The sequence below is a fragment of the Papio anubis genome, chromosome 15 (genome assembly GCF_008728515.1).
Source record: "Papio anubis isolate 15944 chromosome 15, Panubis1.0, whole genome shotgun sequence".
Lineage (NCBI taxonomy): Eukaryota > Metazoa > Chordata > Mammalia > Primates > Cercopithecidae > Papio > Papio anubis.
In genome coordinates, this window is record NC_044990.1 from 19,120,543 (window position 1) to 19,136,116 (window position 15,574).

At 43.9% G+C, this 15,574-nt stretch overlaps 1 protein-coding gene across 1 annotated transcript in view; it reads right to left on the reverse strand.

Annotated features, from left to right (window-relative positions):
- Positions 1-3,058: 3,058 nt before the first annotated feature.
- Positions 3,059-15,574, reverse strand: part of FOXO1 (forkhead box O1) — a 111,360-nt gene continuing 98,844 nt past the window's right edge. Inside the window, exons 2-3 of the mRNA XM_003913799.4 lie at positions 6,863-8,214; positions 3,059-6,389 (exon numbers count right to left, since the gene is read on the reverse strand). Of these exons, the coding sequence (XP_003913848.1) occupies positions 6,877-8,214 (1,338 nt within the window). The 3' untranslated portion in view covers positions 3,059-6,389; positions 6,863-6,876. The remainder of the gene's footprint in view (positions 6,390-6,862; positions 8,215-15,574) is intronic.

Consider the following 15,574-nt stretch of genomic DNA (forward strand, 5'->3'; position numbering starts at 1 on the left):
GCTTAAGAAATGAAACACAGCAAATAGCAATGCAGAAAAACACTGGGGGCTGGGCACGGTGGCTCACGCCTGTAATCCCAGCACTTTGGGAGGCTAAGGCAGGTAGATCACAAGGCCAGGAGTTGGAGACCAGCCTGGCCAACATGGTGAAACATCATCACTATCGCTAATACAAAAATTAGCCGGGTGTGGTGGTGCACACCTGTAGTCCCAGCTACTTGGGAGGCTGGAGCAGGACAATCAACCAAACCCGGGAGGTGGAGGTTGCAGTGAGTGGAGACTGCACCACTGCATTCCAGCCTGGGTGACAGAGTGAGACTTTGTCTCAAAACAAAACAAAACAAACAAACAAAAACCAGAAAAACATTGGGGATGTACCAAATAGTTCTCACTTATCCTGCAGGGAGACGCTGTCAGAAGCCCCACTATGGAAACATCCCAAGGCCTACTATTACCTAAGATGACACCACTCAGCTGTGCAGGCTTTCTCCCTGACACAGGAAACCATTCGCAGACATTACCTCATCCCTCTAATCTCCTATCAAACCTGTGAGGCAGGTAACAGAAGGTATCCTCATTTTCCCTGTGGGGAAATTGCTGCCCAAGCATCAGAACTTCCCCCTCGGCACACACTCCAAGTGTCCCTGACACCAGCATAGACTAAGAAGTGGGCATCTCTGGCTTATTCTGGGACCAAGTGCTAAAGTGCAAATGGATATCTCTCTATCCCAATTCATCACGGGAGAAAAATCTGGTTTAAAATGTGAGCCTTATTCTAGGCAGCTATCTCATCCAAGGTCATCCGACTTGGGCAGCAATTTTAGTACTTTACAAGTCAAGTATGTTTGCAGAAACTCTAGCAACTGCAGGAACCCAGCAGGGCTCCTATGCTGCCACCTGCAATGTGTTTTTGTAGGAATTCTTTCTCAAAGTTGCTTGTTCGGGGATTTAAGCTCACAGAAGTTAATATGTAAAGGACAAATAACAAGCGACCTTCTTCCTGAAAGATGTAAATCTCTACTTTCCACCAGTGGCTTCCAAGAAAACAAGAGAGTCACTTTGGGGAGATACGACATGAGAAAGGTACTAACGGCGAGAAATTTCCTTCAGCCTTGGAGTCCGTGGAAATATGGGTGCCGAGGCCTGGGGGTGGAAGTGTCCTGCCACCAGTCAAGCAGGAAAAGCTGGCCCCAACCGTTTTTTACTTTGCTTCTTCTAACAGGTGAATGCCTTCTCAGTACAGAGTTCCCTCCTCTCACAGCCACATCACCAAAGCCACGCACTTGCACAGAAAGCCCCTTCTCCCTATTGGCTTCAAAAACTCTCTTTAGCTTTCGGATGCCCCTGCGACACTCCGTAGCTTCCTCCCAAGGCCTACGGCTTCGCTTCACATCTGGTTTCCTGATGTATTACCCACCACCACCGAGGACTACTTGTTCTTCTCCTTTATCCCTGCATACAGCTACCTCCCTTTCCAGTCCACTAGAAATTCCATTTTTTCTAGTTACTTAAACTAAAAAACACCCCAGAGTCTATGATTTGACAAGTGGACTTGTACCCCAATCCACTTTTTCCCAATAATTTTCTCAATAAATATAACTGGTGTGATTTAAGTGTTAAACTATTTCTCACCAAAGCAACTTTTACACCAAAACAACAAACTGTAATAAGGAAGCCTACCAGGAATTGACCTTCATACACCTGGACCCAGAATGAGCACCACCAGATGATACAGGGTTTGATGTGTATGTGATGATGTCTGCTTCAGAGACTGCCACTGTTAAGCATGGTATATCCAGTGGAACAGCCCTCCACCTACCTTACCTAACCCCACCAACCAGCGCAGCGTCCTTGTTATAGGTCACCTGAAACACGGAGAAACAATAGCCAAGGCAAAGGTCTTCCAGTGTGGCCGATTCACAGGTCAAGAAACAAGCCTAGCTACACAGCCTGATTCGACCGTCGGCTCTGTCACATCAAGGGCCTAGATAACTGTCCAAGGAAGGAAGCCCGTCAGGCTACAAAGGCTAACACCGAGCTCCTCCTGGGAGGCCTCCCAGGGAAACCTTCCTGCTATATGTTGCTTATCAATTGATGCAAAACTTGGAAACTGGCCTCAACTAATGACACTGGATGTGCAGTTTTGTATATATGTGCGGAGTTATGAAAGGCTAGCTGGTCAGAGTTCTGGGGTATAATCAAGGGCTTTTTCCTAATTTGGACTAGATCTGCAGTATTCACACCGAACTGTGCATGAGCCCCAGGGGATGGGGGTAGGTGCTTTCATCTCTTCTATACATTGGGCTTCTGGCTATCGTGTCTTTTAAAGAAAGGGTTTCTACTTCCACATGTGGGTAAATTTTAAAATACTCTGAAAGCGGGATGGACCCTCAGTGTCTACACAGATAAACAGAATAATCTTCTTCCTTGCTTCTCCAGCTCATTCACTTGTCCGGTCAGAAACTCAGAAATTAAGAGAAAGTAGGCTTCACAATGATTTTAAAATGCATCTTAACCATCTTAATCTAATCCCGGCTCATTCCTCAGACATCTTCTGAAAAAGGCAAACATAAACTTCCCATCTACAGCTACTTAAAGGAGGGCTGATCCTCCCCCTTCAGCAAAGTGTGCAGTAGAGACTGGAGGAGCACTTATGACCTTAGCCATGGGGTTCAGGCACTCCACCTACCATATCTGCTCTGTGACCTCCTAGCCAGACCGTCCTAACTTGCCCTCAAGGTATTTTTACCTTTAGCAGAGTCTGTTCTAACATAAGACTTAATATGTCTAGTAATTACTGAAATTGATGTAGTTTCAGACATTCCAAAGATGAAGTATTCCAGGATTGTTATCAGGGATTGTACTTGTTCCCCATCTCAGGGGACTATGGTTTGGTCCCAGAGGGGCTGTTCCCCTTTCCTCCAAAGGAAATACCAGATTTGAACCAACCATAACACTATGGCTGACAAGACTTAACTCAAGTATTTAATAGCTGCACAAAAAAATTTCCTAATAAACAGCTTATTCTGCATAATTAGCAAAGAAAGACACCCAGCCATTTAAACATAATTTATGTACATTTATGGCTTTATACAATTATAGCAAAGATTGTTCTTGTGTCTGTAAGTACATCAACATCATCAGGCACTTCTCAGAGAGTATCGGAGAACAGGAACGTGGAATCTGCACTGTTACTAAACTCGGGTAGCGAAATGCAGGAGGCATGACTACATCCTGATGGGACTTATATGGCCATCCCTGGCCGCACTGCCAGGCTGTGCCCACCTCAAAGAGAGGCCAACTGTAATGCCAGGCTGGTCTGTTCGCATAAACCACAATGCTTTTTTGTTTTTAATGAATGATTATTCCCAAACTAAAACCAGAAAAGAAACTTCTCTTTTAAAATTAGTTATAAATTAAGAACTCTTAAGAGCTTGAATGTAAGAATTTTAAGTTGGGGCTGGGGTTAACTGGTAGCATATATCCAGCAGTTGAACAAGTCCAATTTGTATATCGTTGGAGAATGATTTCCATTTTAAGTGTCCTTATCCTCTTCTTGGGATGTTCCATTGATTTACTTCTCACTGGGACACATTTGCTCATTAATTTAGACTTTGTCAGTTTGTCAAAGCAGAACTTTCCAAGTAATACATCTATTACCTAAATATATTCCATACGTCTATATTACGGAAACAATACATCTTTATATTTAAAATATCTGAATAGCTCTATAATACAATATGCTTTTAATAACAGTACAAACCAGAGAAAATAAATCAAACAAGGCTGCATAGGTGATATCATTTGCACATTTCACAAAGCAATCATGTACAATAACTGATATATACTCATTACTCCAGAAAGTCAGTATTCTTACAGGAAAAAAAAACTACCAGAGGCCACATAATGTTTGCTTTCCAGACAGACCAGATGCTTTTCCCTGGACCTCACTGTTGTCAGAGAGCTACCTAGGATTCATGTCAGGATTTCAACACACAATGGCGGCTTGGGGGAGCTGTGATTACCCAGACTCAGGAGGAAGAAACATTTTCCTAAGAGCTACTCTATGAAGTAAGATTTTAACAGTGATTTTAAGTGTAGTTGTCTCTTCAATGAACAAATGGGGGCTCTGAGGTTCCTTGTATTATGGTGCAGTAATGGCATGGGAGGAAAGTGACAGTACATAGTAATAGAAATGAGTACACAAGTACTTTGGCACCAAGTTCAATTACACACCCGGGAGGCCGTGCTTAGAGGAACTCGGGTTTCTAAACCCAGCTATGTCTTGGAGTGCCCAAAAATGAGGATGGTTAGAGTGGTGGTTGTTCAATGAATCTTCAAAAAAAAGATCACAGTGGGAAGCTTACAATCGAGCTGGCTTACTGTAGGTAATCTGATCAGGAACACTTGTGTTCTTGTTAAACATTTAGGAACTACTAAGCCAAAGAAGATGCAATTAACATACAAGACAAAGCAAGTGTGATGTGGACTATATACAGAAAAATTAGATCCTTCTCAAGAACGCAAGAGGAACAGTGCTCTGCACCTGTTCTCTTCATTGTGATGACTTTGGGCTTTCCACATGACTTGAAAATACTGATGGACTGAATAGGACACAAAGCCAATTAATTTGGTCTGTCAGTTACAGGTAATTGGGAAGTAATAAAACCATAATGATAGGAATTACAGTTTAGGTTGCTACAGGCTAAAGACATTTTTGAGTTCTTAAGCCAAGGCTTTTAACATAATCTCAATGCACAACTTACAGCTGGAAGTTTTCAAATAAATCTCCCCAATTTTTAAGTAAGTTCTATTCCATTTGCTACCCATCTGAACTTATGAACACAAACTCTACAAACCACACAAGTCCCATTTTTAAATTCCCTCATTACACTGGAACTTCCACAGTGTGCTAAGTAACCTAATCTGCAGCAGAAGGGAGAATGGGAAGAAGTGTGAGTGTTGACATAATTCCTCAAGGCAGAACTACAAAACCAACCTCCACCTGGACTGAAATAAGAGCAAAGAATTACGAGGGGAAACTTTTGCTAAAGCTCAACTCAAAATGGTGAAGTGGATCAAAATCCCTTGTTTGACAAAGGACCATTGCTTTAGATGCAGATCTCCCTTTTCTGATCTGCAAACATTATGAGGCCTCCCAGGACTACAGAGGTCTCTAGAGAACACTTGTTGCTATGCAGTGCGCATAGTTCAGTAGAAGCAGATGAAATTTCTTTAAAATACATACATAAAAACATATTAAGTTATCCTAAATATGAAACGCAAAGTGTCCATAACTATACATCACTTTCCTGCCCAAAGAGGGCCTGAAACGTTGAGTATGCAAGTACTAATTACAATGATTTAAGATTAGTCAGAAACATCACTAAATAGCATCCCAAAGTGTACAAACCAGTTAAGCACGTATAAAATTAGTACTAATCCAGTTAGAATACAAAATGAAAATTATGAATGCTGCCCCAAATACCTGTGGTTCCACAAAATTTACAAGCCGACTATGTAACAAAGTAGACTCTAGTTTTAAGAAAACATTATTACAGTTCAATATCTATTCCAAAAATGTTCTTAAGTCCCACCAATAACGTCAAAAATCATTTATCTGGAAATTAGAACCATTTGAATGTTTGTACAAATTTGCAAATAACAAAATAAACAAACAAAAAAAAAATAGAAAAGACCTGTACAAAGCTGGCATTTAACCTTTTTTTCCAAAAGTTTAACAAGTCCATTAATTTAGCAGATTGATAACAGGCTACTTGGTTCTCATGTGAATTCTGTGGCAACATGAACAGGTCCAAAGCTGTTCAATGGTTCAATGGAGGTGCAGAATGGAGATTCAGTTCTTTGTGATCCGTCAGTTCCGCAGAAAACAGGTAGTACAAACCAAAGTTTAACTTATCAAGACATGAGACCCATCACAGTATTACAAAAAGAGTATAAACTTTCCTTGGACCAAATGGATATTTAAAAACAAAAACAAAAACAAAAACACACACAAATACAATCTGTATCTACTGCTTATATACAAAACGTGAAAGCACACCAGGATCTGAAAATCTTTTCTGCAATTATATGGTGTAGTGAGTTTGGCACTTCATTGTAATGAAATTTCCAATGGCACGGTCCTTATCTACAGCAGCACATAACCTGCACACATTGGGCAAACATCCTGTACAGGAAAAATGTCTTTGCTGCCAAGTCTGACGAAAGGAAAAAAGGAAGGTTTTTTGTTTTTTTGTTTTTTTTCCGTTTTTTTTTTGTTTTGTTTTTTAAACCAAGAAAACTAAAAGGGAGTTGGTGAAGGACATCTTTGGACTGCTTCTCTCAGTTCCTGCTGTCAGACAATCTGAAGTACTTTTAAGTGTAACCTAGGAAAAAACACATACACACACACACACATACACACACAATGAAAATATAGCCAAATTAAAATCAATTCAACTTAACATGTTCAGAGTGGCAGACATACTTAGGGGCAAAAAGCTAGAGCTTTCTCAAACAGCTCTAAAATCATTCAATGGGGAAAATTCTACTTTACAAAAAACCCTTCAGCATTTGATTTATATCAAATGTATTCATTTATTGAAGAGCTACTAAAAAGATGCAGCCATCGAACTGTCAAAAAGAAATCTTTAAAGCAGTTAAAGGAAGCTTCCTTCTGTTTAAGCTAGGAAGGAAAATTGATAAGCTGCAAAAAGGACAGAGAATGAATGATAAAAGATCCCTCTCTGCAAGGGGCAGTCAGTTGACATCAAAGATGTGCTAACCATGGCAAGTTACTGTGTTCCTCCCTTTTAAGTTCTATTTTTCAAAAGGTCTTTTGATATTGGGGTGAACTTACCTGCTCACTAATCCTCAGCCTGACACCCAGCTATGTGTCGTCGTCTTGACACTGTGCGGGAAGCTTTGGTTGGGCAACACATTGTCAAAGTTAAAATCCAATGTATCTCCATCCATGAGGTCATTCCGAATGATGGATTCCATGTCACAGTCTAAGCGCTCAATGAACATGCCATCCAAGTCACTTGGGAGCTTCTCCTGGTGGAGAAGGCTCATTCTGCCATAGCCATTGCAGCTGCTCACGGAGGAGTAGGCCCCCAGGGCACTCATCTGCATGGGGTGGGGCAGAGGCACTTGTACAGGTGTCTTCACTTGGGTCAGGCGGTTCATTCCCGAGTTGTGGGGCATGGTGCTTACCGTGTGGGACAGGGCACGCCCGTTAACTGCAGATGTCTGCTGAGCATGTCCAGGGTGGGTATGGGAGCTGGGATTCATCATTTTGTTATGAGATGCCTGGCTGCCATAGGTTGACATGACCGAATTAGGGCCCATCATGACGTTCTGGCCCAGAACCCGGCTGTTGGGTTGAGCTACCCCAGGATCAACTGGTGTCATAATGTCATTGTGGGGAGGAGAGTCAGAAGTCAGCAACTCCTTCAAGAGTCCAGGTGCACAGTTATACTGACTCATCCCTCCGTAACTTGACTTATTGTCCTGAAGTGTTTGCATAGGCATCTGGGGTAAAGGGCTCATGCTGGATTGGCCATATGTATATTTTTGGTAGTTTGGGCTGGGTGAATTCAAACTGGTGTTTGGTGGTGCAAACGAGTAGCATGGTGTCTGCTGCATCATGGTGCCAGGTGAGGACTGGGTCGAAACAGTTAATGATGTTGGTGATGAGAGAAGGTTGAGATTATCCAAAAGATTTTCCATGTTTTCGGGATTGCTTATCTCAGACAGACTGGGTAAAGTAGAGGCCATCTTTGCGGCAGATGGCGGGTACACCATAGAATGCACATCCCCTTCTCCAAGATCATCCTGTTCGGTCATAATGGGTGAGAGTCTCCCACTAATAGTACTAGCATTTGAGCTAGTTCGAGGGCGAAATGTACTCCAGTTATCAAAGTCGTCGTTGCTATGAGAGCCAGGGCTTGCAGGCCATTTGGAAAACTGTGATCCAGGGCTGTCCCCAGCACCCTCCTGGCCAGACTGGAGGGATGCTTTCTTCTTGGCAGCTCGGCTTCGGCTCTTAGCAAATTTACTGTTGTTGTCCATGGATGCGGCTCTTCTCCTGGGAGATTTCCCGCTCTTGCCGCCCTCTGGATTGAGCATCCACCAAGAACTTTTTCCAGTTCCTTCATTCTGCACACGAATGAACTTGCTGTGTAGGGACAGATTATGACGAATTGAATTCTGTAAGGCAAAACATCTTATTAGAAGTACAATACTTCTCTGCTTGCAAAACTTACTATTCTACATGTATTACATGGAAAACAAGTAAAAAATCTTAAGAGTGTGTGGTACAGATTTTCATCTGAACAGTCCTAATGGCTCTGAAGTCACTACAAAAGATCTCAAATAGCATAGGAATAAATAGTATCTTATCTTAAAAACAGTATCTGTGGCTGGGCACGGTGGCTTACGCCTGTAATCCTAGCACTTTGGGAGGCCCAGGTGGGCGGATCACAAGGTCAGGAGATCAAGAACATCCTGGCTAAAACAGTGAAACCCCATCTCCACTAAAAATACAAAAAATTAGCCGGGCGTGGTGGCACACGCCTGTAGTCCCAGCTACTTGGGAGGCTGAGGCAGGGGAATGACGTGAACCTGGGAGGTGGAGCTTGCAGTGAGCCGAGATCATGCCACTGCACTCCAGCCTGGGCGCCAGAGCGAGACTCGGTCTCAAAAAAAAAAAAAAAAAAATCTGTATTTTAATTTAATGAAGGGATAAAATTTAATAAAAAGTATTGAAATACCTTCTTTTATACAGCTATATTTTATGGAAAAATCACAGGAACTGGTTTTAATAACCGCTTAAATTTTGCTTAGCTACAATAGTACTCTGTATCAAAGTGCTATCAAAAACCCCTTCCATTCTACTATCCTTAAAACTACTGCCAATTCTCTTCAGTTTGAACATGTGCCCTTTACATAAAGAAATTTTATATTACTGGGCCCACATGCTCATAGAAACAAAAAAGACGAAAGAATACAGAGAATATAGGCCAGGCATGGTGGTTCACACCTGTAATCCCAGCACTGTGGGAGGCCAAGGCAGGCGTACCACCTGAGGTCAGGAGTTCGAACCAGCCTAGCCAACATGGTGAAACTCCATCTCTACTAAAAATACAAAAATTAGTCGGGTGTAGTAGCAGTCACCAGTAATCCCAGCTACTTGGGAGGCTGAGGCAGGAGAAGGAGACTGCAGTGAGCTGAGATCACTTCAGCCCGGGTGACAAGAGTTAAACACTCTGTCGCAAAAAAAAAAAAAAAAAAAAAAATATAGAGCTGATCAAGAATTAAAGGCCCCCAAATTAGTAAGACTTGGATTCATTCATACTTTTAAAGCCCATTAAGCAAATACAAGTGAATATAAGGAAAACAGAGTCATTGCTTTTGTATTTGAGAAAGCTGATCTGCCAGAAGAAATTTTTGTTTTATTTCAAGTAGTGCCCCTACCCTCCAGTTCTACCAACAACCAGTAGTATGAGTAGGATGCACCAACTAACTCCATGACACACCTCCACGTAGCCAGAGGCTACACTGTCCAAACAGACAACCTGGGATGGGAAGAAATGACAAAGAATGCAAAGAGCTCTAACACTCAAGCTAGCGCAGCTTCATGACTAATCATGCCACGTTTATCATCTGTAGGCCAACTAGGGAAGAAAAACCAACCATTTTTCTTTTGAGTATTTGGGTGGCTCTGCTACTTACTTACCTAGGTGACCTTGGGAAGCTGCCTAGCCCCTAATGTGTCTTAAGTTTCCTCACCTGTAAAGCAGGGATAAATTATAGACCCTTATCAGGGTTGTTACATGTATTAAATGAGATACATAAAAATGCTCAGTGGTGCCTGGCATGTAAGCAGTCACCATGAAGGGAATATTAGACCCCAACTTAGAATAGTGGTATCCTGCGCCCCCAAAGTCCTGCTTCCCTATTCCTATTCAGTGTGGCATGTATAGGAGCTTAGAAGTAGTATAGATACAAACCCACAACTGCAAATATATGGTGAAAGAGGCCAGAGGTGGTCTCTCCAAGTTTCAGCAGAAACACCAGAGCCAGGCTGCAGATGAGAAAGTCACGGTTTGATTTACCTCCTCTACAACACACGGTAAGACGGTGTTCAGGAGAGTCCATGGGACACGTGGAAAAGGAGACGAGGGAAACGCTGTGAGAGCTCCCCAGGGGAAGGGCCTTGTCTTACAGCTTCTGGCTCCCAGCACAGTACAGGGCACACAGCCACTGCAACTTGTTCATTCAGCAGCCTGTTTCCTCAGAGGTCTGCTCCCAAGGCCAGGAGTGGGATTCTGGGTGTCCTAAGACCCTGGAATGTGCACAGTCCCCCAGCTTTCTTGGCCTCATCTGCCAAATGGATGCAAGACTCAGCTGACCATGCCCCCTGCATCCCTGCGGGCCCTCTCCTCAACCACAAAAAGGCTCTGGCTGGATTTGTGGTCACCCAGGGGTGCAGCCACAGCGCCCACATCCTCATGCCATTGACATGGGCCGCCCAGGCCCGAGTGCCAACCACTGCGCCTGAGCAGAGCCTCTGCACAGCAGGATGAGGCCTGGCTCCAACACGAACTGAGAGAGAAGTCTTCTCTCATTAAAAGGTGGTAGAAGAGAGAAAATGGAGGGGCCTCACTTTCTAAAGGGAGATGCAAAAGTCAGGGCAAGGCCCGGCAGTCACGGCTGAAAAATCCACATTTCAAAACGCCCTCTGACCTCTGTACTGCATTCCGCCTAAAGATTTCAACACAGCAGCTACACGACAAGCCCTCCTGCCAGAGCATACAGTGAGCGTGAGGTGGGGAAGACACCACCAGAGCCCCAGATTCCCAGCTGGAGCGGAGCAGGTGTGTGACTGCATGGCAGTGACTGTCTCCTGTTCCCAAGACTCCCCGCCTTCCTCCGCACCCAATGTCTACCCTCACCTTGAGACATGCTGTGAGGAGGGCCAGGGGCTTAAAGTCGGTACAAGAATCCCTAAAAGAGGCCAGGGAGTACATTTCCCTCCCATCCTATTTCATTCCCCTGAGATTCCCAAATTCCTATGGGAAGGCGCTACACACACACATGCATGCTCTCACAGAGCCATAGCCTTGTCTGCTATACTCACCAATCCCAGCAGAACCGAGTTCTTAATTCCTCCTTAATATCAGCAGGCCTGCCCCTGGGGTAGCGCTGGAATGCAGCCCTGCACTCTGACCCTGACGTTTTCTATACGCTGGAAGTCCAGGCATTTGCACAATATTCCATCATGACAGTTTTGTTCTTTGAACACAATAGACACACAGATAAGCTCCGATGAAATCTCCGGAGGAGAGGAAGCTTGACTCCTGCCCCTGTCACATTTAGTTAATGATAAAAGGGGAAGAAAGATCTTCCCAGATAGAAGCTTCCTGGTTGTTGCACTGACTTGGGGAGAGTAGGTGAAGTTCTCTAACATTCATGATAAGCCTGTCAGATCACTGGCAAGCGCAGCTGGGGGTCATATTTAAAAAGACTACAGGAGACATAATAAGGAAATCTTTAAAATAGTCAAGAAGCATTCACTAACTCAGGTGGGACATATACTAATTTAGACTTTTAAAAAAAAAAAAGCCACAGCGGTCTCTTACTTATCAAAACATCATATTACATATTTTTCTAAGAGGACATTTCAGGTCGCTCTTTGAGTAACAGAGCTGTCTCCTAACTTTGCCAACAATTAAAATTTTTTCCGAACAGGAAAAGGTTTGCTGTGCAGGGCTTGTTACATAAATTCCTGTTTTTCACACAGCCAGCAGGACATTAAAGAAGCTACGGTTTCTAGGGGGTGGGGTTTGAAAAGGTAAATCTTGTAAAAATGTGTTGCTATTAACGACGTTGTGTCTGCACTCCTCTACCGGCCACAAGAGAGGCTAGATGAAAGAGCAGTTCACCAGAGGGACTCCGCAGCAGAGCCACGTGGCACTGCTGGGCTCTAAGATATTATGCCCTTGAACTCTCAACAAATATTACCTGAGGACAGAGGCAGGGTGTCAGGACAGAGGCTCATGCCCTGTCAATCACTTGCCCAAATCCAGCGTTTCTACATGACAACAGTAGAGAAACACAAGCCAGCCAATCTCCTCTCCACTAGCTTGTTTCTCTGCAGCCCCACTCACAAGTCTCTGCACACACCTCGTCTGCCATCCGCGTGCCTGGCCACCCCAAGCCGTGCAGCATGTGCTTCCTGGGAAGCCTGACCCAATGAGCTCCACAAATGGGGGAGTTGGGGAACCCCAACATGGTGTACTTGCTTGTTCAACCTGCTCTGCTAGCTATTCTATGTTCAGATTCTGAGCTCCTTAAAGAGCAAAGGGGCTAAAGTTTGTCTTTACTTTCTAATATCATAGCCTCAATAAATGTTTGTTGCTTGAACCCAAAAAAAACATTACAAGGAAGATATGGTATCTTAAACACTACACATCTTTTAACCATCCATTTGAGTACCAATTCATGTCAACTAACATTTACTGGAAACTATTTTGTGCTAGTAGTAGTGAAAGACATGAAGGAAAGAGACACAGAACATGCCCTCCAGAAGCTTTTGATCTACCTGGGGAGAAAATGAGTCCACGTAAAGAGCCACTTAATAGGACAGAAAACACAACCCAGAGACTGCCCAGAAGCACGGACCTTTCCTTTCCAAAGGCTGCCACCCTGCCCTCCATGCCCCAGTTTCTGTCTCAGCCCATCTGTCCCCTCCAGAAGCATTTCTTGATGACCTCATCCCATCCTACAGCTCTAACATGGGACCTTGCTTACTCACCCCTCTTTATGATTCCACTATGTCGGGTCCCTGGTGGGGGGCATGCCTGGCTCCCCACTACACTGTGAACTGCTCAAGTGAGCACAGGACCTTTGTCTGTCTTCTTGTACACTGTATCCTCACAGCGCCAACATATGGGCACTCAAATAACAGTTGAATAGATTAGTATTTCCCACATTCACAGGGTTGTTGCGAAGATTAAATGAGATAGTATGCGTGGAACGGCTTACCTTAATCTCTACTAGCTAATGTTACTGTTATCACTACTGGCATAATAGCAGCCATAAAATAACATATGTCTGTGTTTTACAGACCTATATATGTCATAAACATTAGTCTTATTTCTTTATAACCACACGTTGCAGCTCTCACTTAACATGAGGCTTTTTGGTATGTTAATTACTGGAAAGATTGACTGGTTTGGGAAAAACAGTTTATTTTTCTCTTCACACTAGATATTGCCTCAGAACTGATTCAAATACTAAGGTAAGTCTGTCAATGCTGGTCAGCCAGTGTCACTAGAATACTTAAGTCTTCTCAAGGTGCTGCAGCCAAGCCACATGTGCAGGCATTACATATTGTTGGGGCCAGGGCCCTCCAAGCTCTGGACACAGTCAGCATGTGCAGGGCAGCAGCAGGGGCTGGCAGAGCAGGGACCTCAACAGGCCAGTTGGGAGGCTCCACGAGGGATGGTTCCAACTGAGCACTGCTATTCTATTCTCTCACTGTTCTGCCTCTGTGGCTGGAAGAAGTGAGGTGCTGAGGCTGGTCCCCAGAGATCCCTGAGGACACAATGCCCTCCACAGGATGCTCCCAGCTGTCTAAGGCAATCATCAGATAGCCATTGAAGTGCAGGATGAAATCTTTACAACTTTCATTTACTTTAATTTTTTTTTTTTTTAAAGACAGAGTCTTGCTCTGTTGCCCAGGCTGGAGTGCAGTGGCACAGTCTTGGCTCACTGCAACCTCTGCCTCCCAGGTTCAAGCAATTCTCCTGCCTCAGCCTCCCGAGTAGCTGGGATTACAGGCACCTGTCACAATGCCTAGCTAATTATTTGTATTTTTAGCAGAGGTGGGGTTTCACTATGTTGGCCAGGCTGGTCTCAAACTCCTGACCTCGTGATCTGCCTGCCTTGACCTCTGCAAAGTGCTGGGATTACAGGCGTGAGCCACCGCGCCCGGCCTACTTCAAATTTTTTATCTCAGTCTTTTAAAATTCTTATTTGTGAATGTATCATGTAATACCCACAATATATTTAAAGTGTATAAACAAGTATGTTTTATCAAAAAGGGTATGTGATTTTTTTAATAAAAACCATTTACAGACCACTAGTCAGTCTATCACAGTAGCCTTCTAGGAGCCTGAAGGCCCCAATAAAGATGATCAAACCAGCAGAACTAGCTCTAAGTCAAGTCTAGTTGACTTTGCCCCCATCCTTCAAGACTGGGTTGAAAAAAGAGACCTGGTCCCACCCTCTGCTTGCAGCTCTCCACCTCCTCAGAGCTGAGCCTGGCCGCCTTCCCAGCCACTTCTCTTCACCCTGGCCTGGAGACTCACATCCCCAAATCCTGCCTTCCAACCTGAGCTACCAGTTCACATGCATCTAGCTTGTCCCTCAGCCTATATGAAGACCACCACCTGTCAGCCAGTGATCTCCACACCACTGCTACATGCTGCATTTCTTTCTGCTTGGCAGTTCTATGATAACCCTGGTCTTTATATTTAACCAAAAACAATGCAAAACCGCAACTTATGCCTTGCTCATGAAACCCTTAGATGGCCTTCATATCCAGTGTTTTATATTTTTTATTTATTTTATAGTTTATTATATAAACTATGTATTTTACAGTTTACTGCTGTCAATACATCTCATTCCATCCTTGCAACAGCCCTATAAGGCAGGTATTACTGGCCTCACTTTAGAAATGGAAAAGGAAAAATTAAGACTCAGAAAATGATCTGTCCAGTTAGGGCTCAAAGCAAAGTTCTGTTAGTCAACCTGCAACCCCACTGCTGGCTGAAAAAACTATCCCCTTGGCTTCACCACTGTTAAGAGGAATCAAAGGAACATACTTAAGGCTGAGGTTACATGTGTGCACCTTGGGGGAGCAGAAATAATTCTGTTCACTGGTTTACAAAGCTCATTTTCTGCCTTAACACAATGTGGCCGGGTGTGGTGGCTCACACCTGTAATCCCAGCACTTTGGGAGGCTGAAGAGGGCAGATCACAAGATCAGGAGTTCAAGACCAGCCTGGGCAATATGGTGAAACCCCATCTCTACTAAAAATACAAAAATTAGCAGGGCATGGTGGCAGTCGCCTGTAGTCCCAGGTACTCGGGAGGCTGAGGCAGGAGAATCACTTGAACCTGGGAGGCAGAGGTTGCAGTGAGCCAAAATCACGCCACTGCACTCCAGTCTGGGCAACAGAGTGAGACTCTGTCTTTAAAAAAAAAAAAAAAAAAAATTACACAATGTGATTTGCTTTTATTCTAGTGGGTTCTTCTTTATGGCAGGAATCCACAGCAGCTGAAGTGTGCATTTCAGATGTGAGCATCGTCCTAGGGAAAGACTGTGGGGACTCACAGACAAAGCAGAAAGGTCCCCAGAGACCCCCAGCTACCTAGAACTGCCTACCACCCTGCGTGAAGGTGTGAGCAACAGCCACCAAATCCAACAAAAAGAACTTCACACTCAGAAACTGGAACATATGATTAAATGAACTCATTGTCCCAGAAATTCTAGAAATTC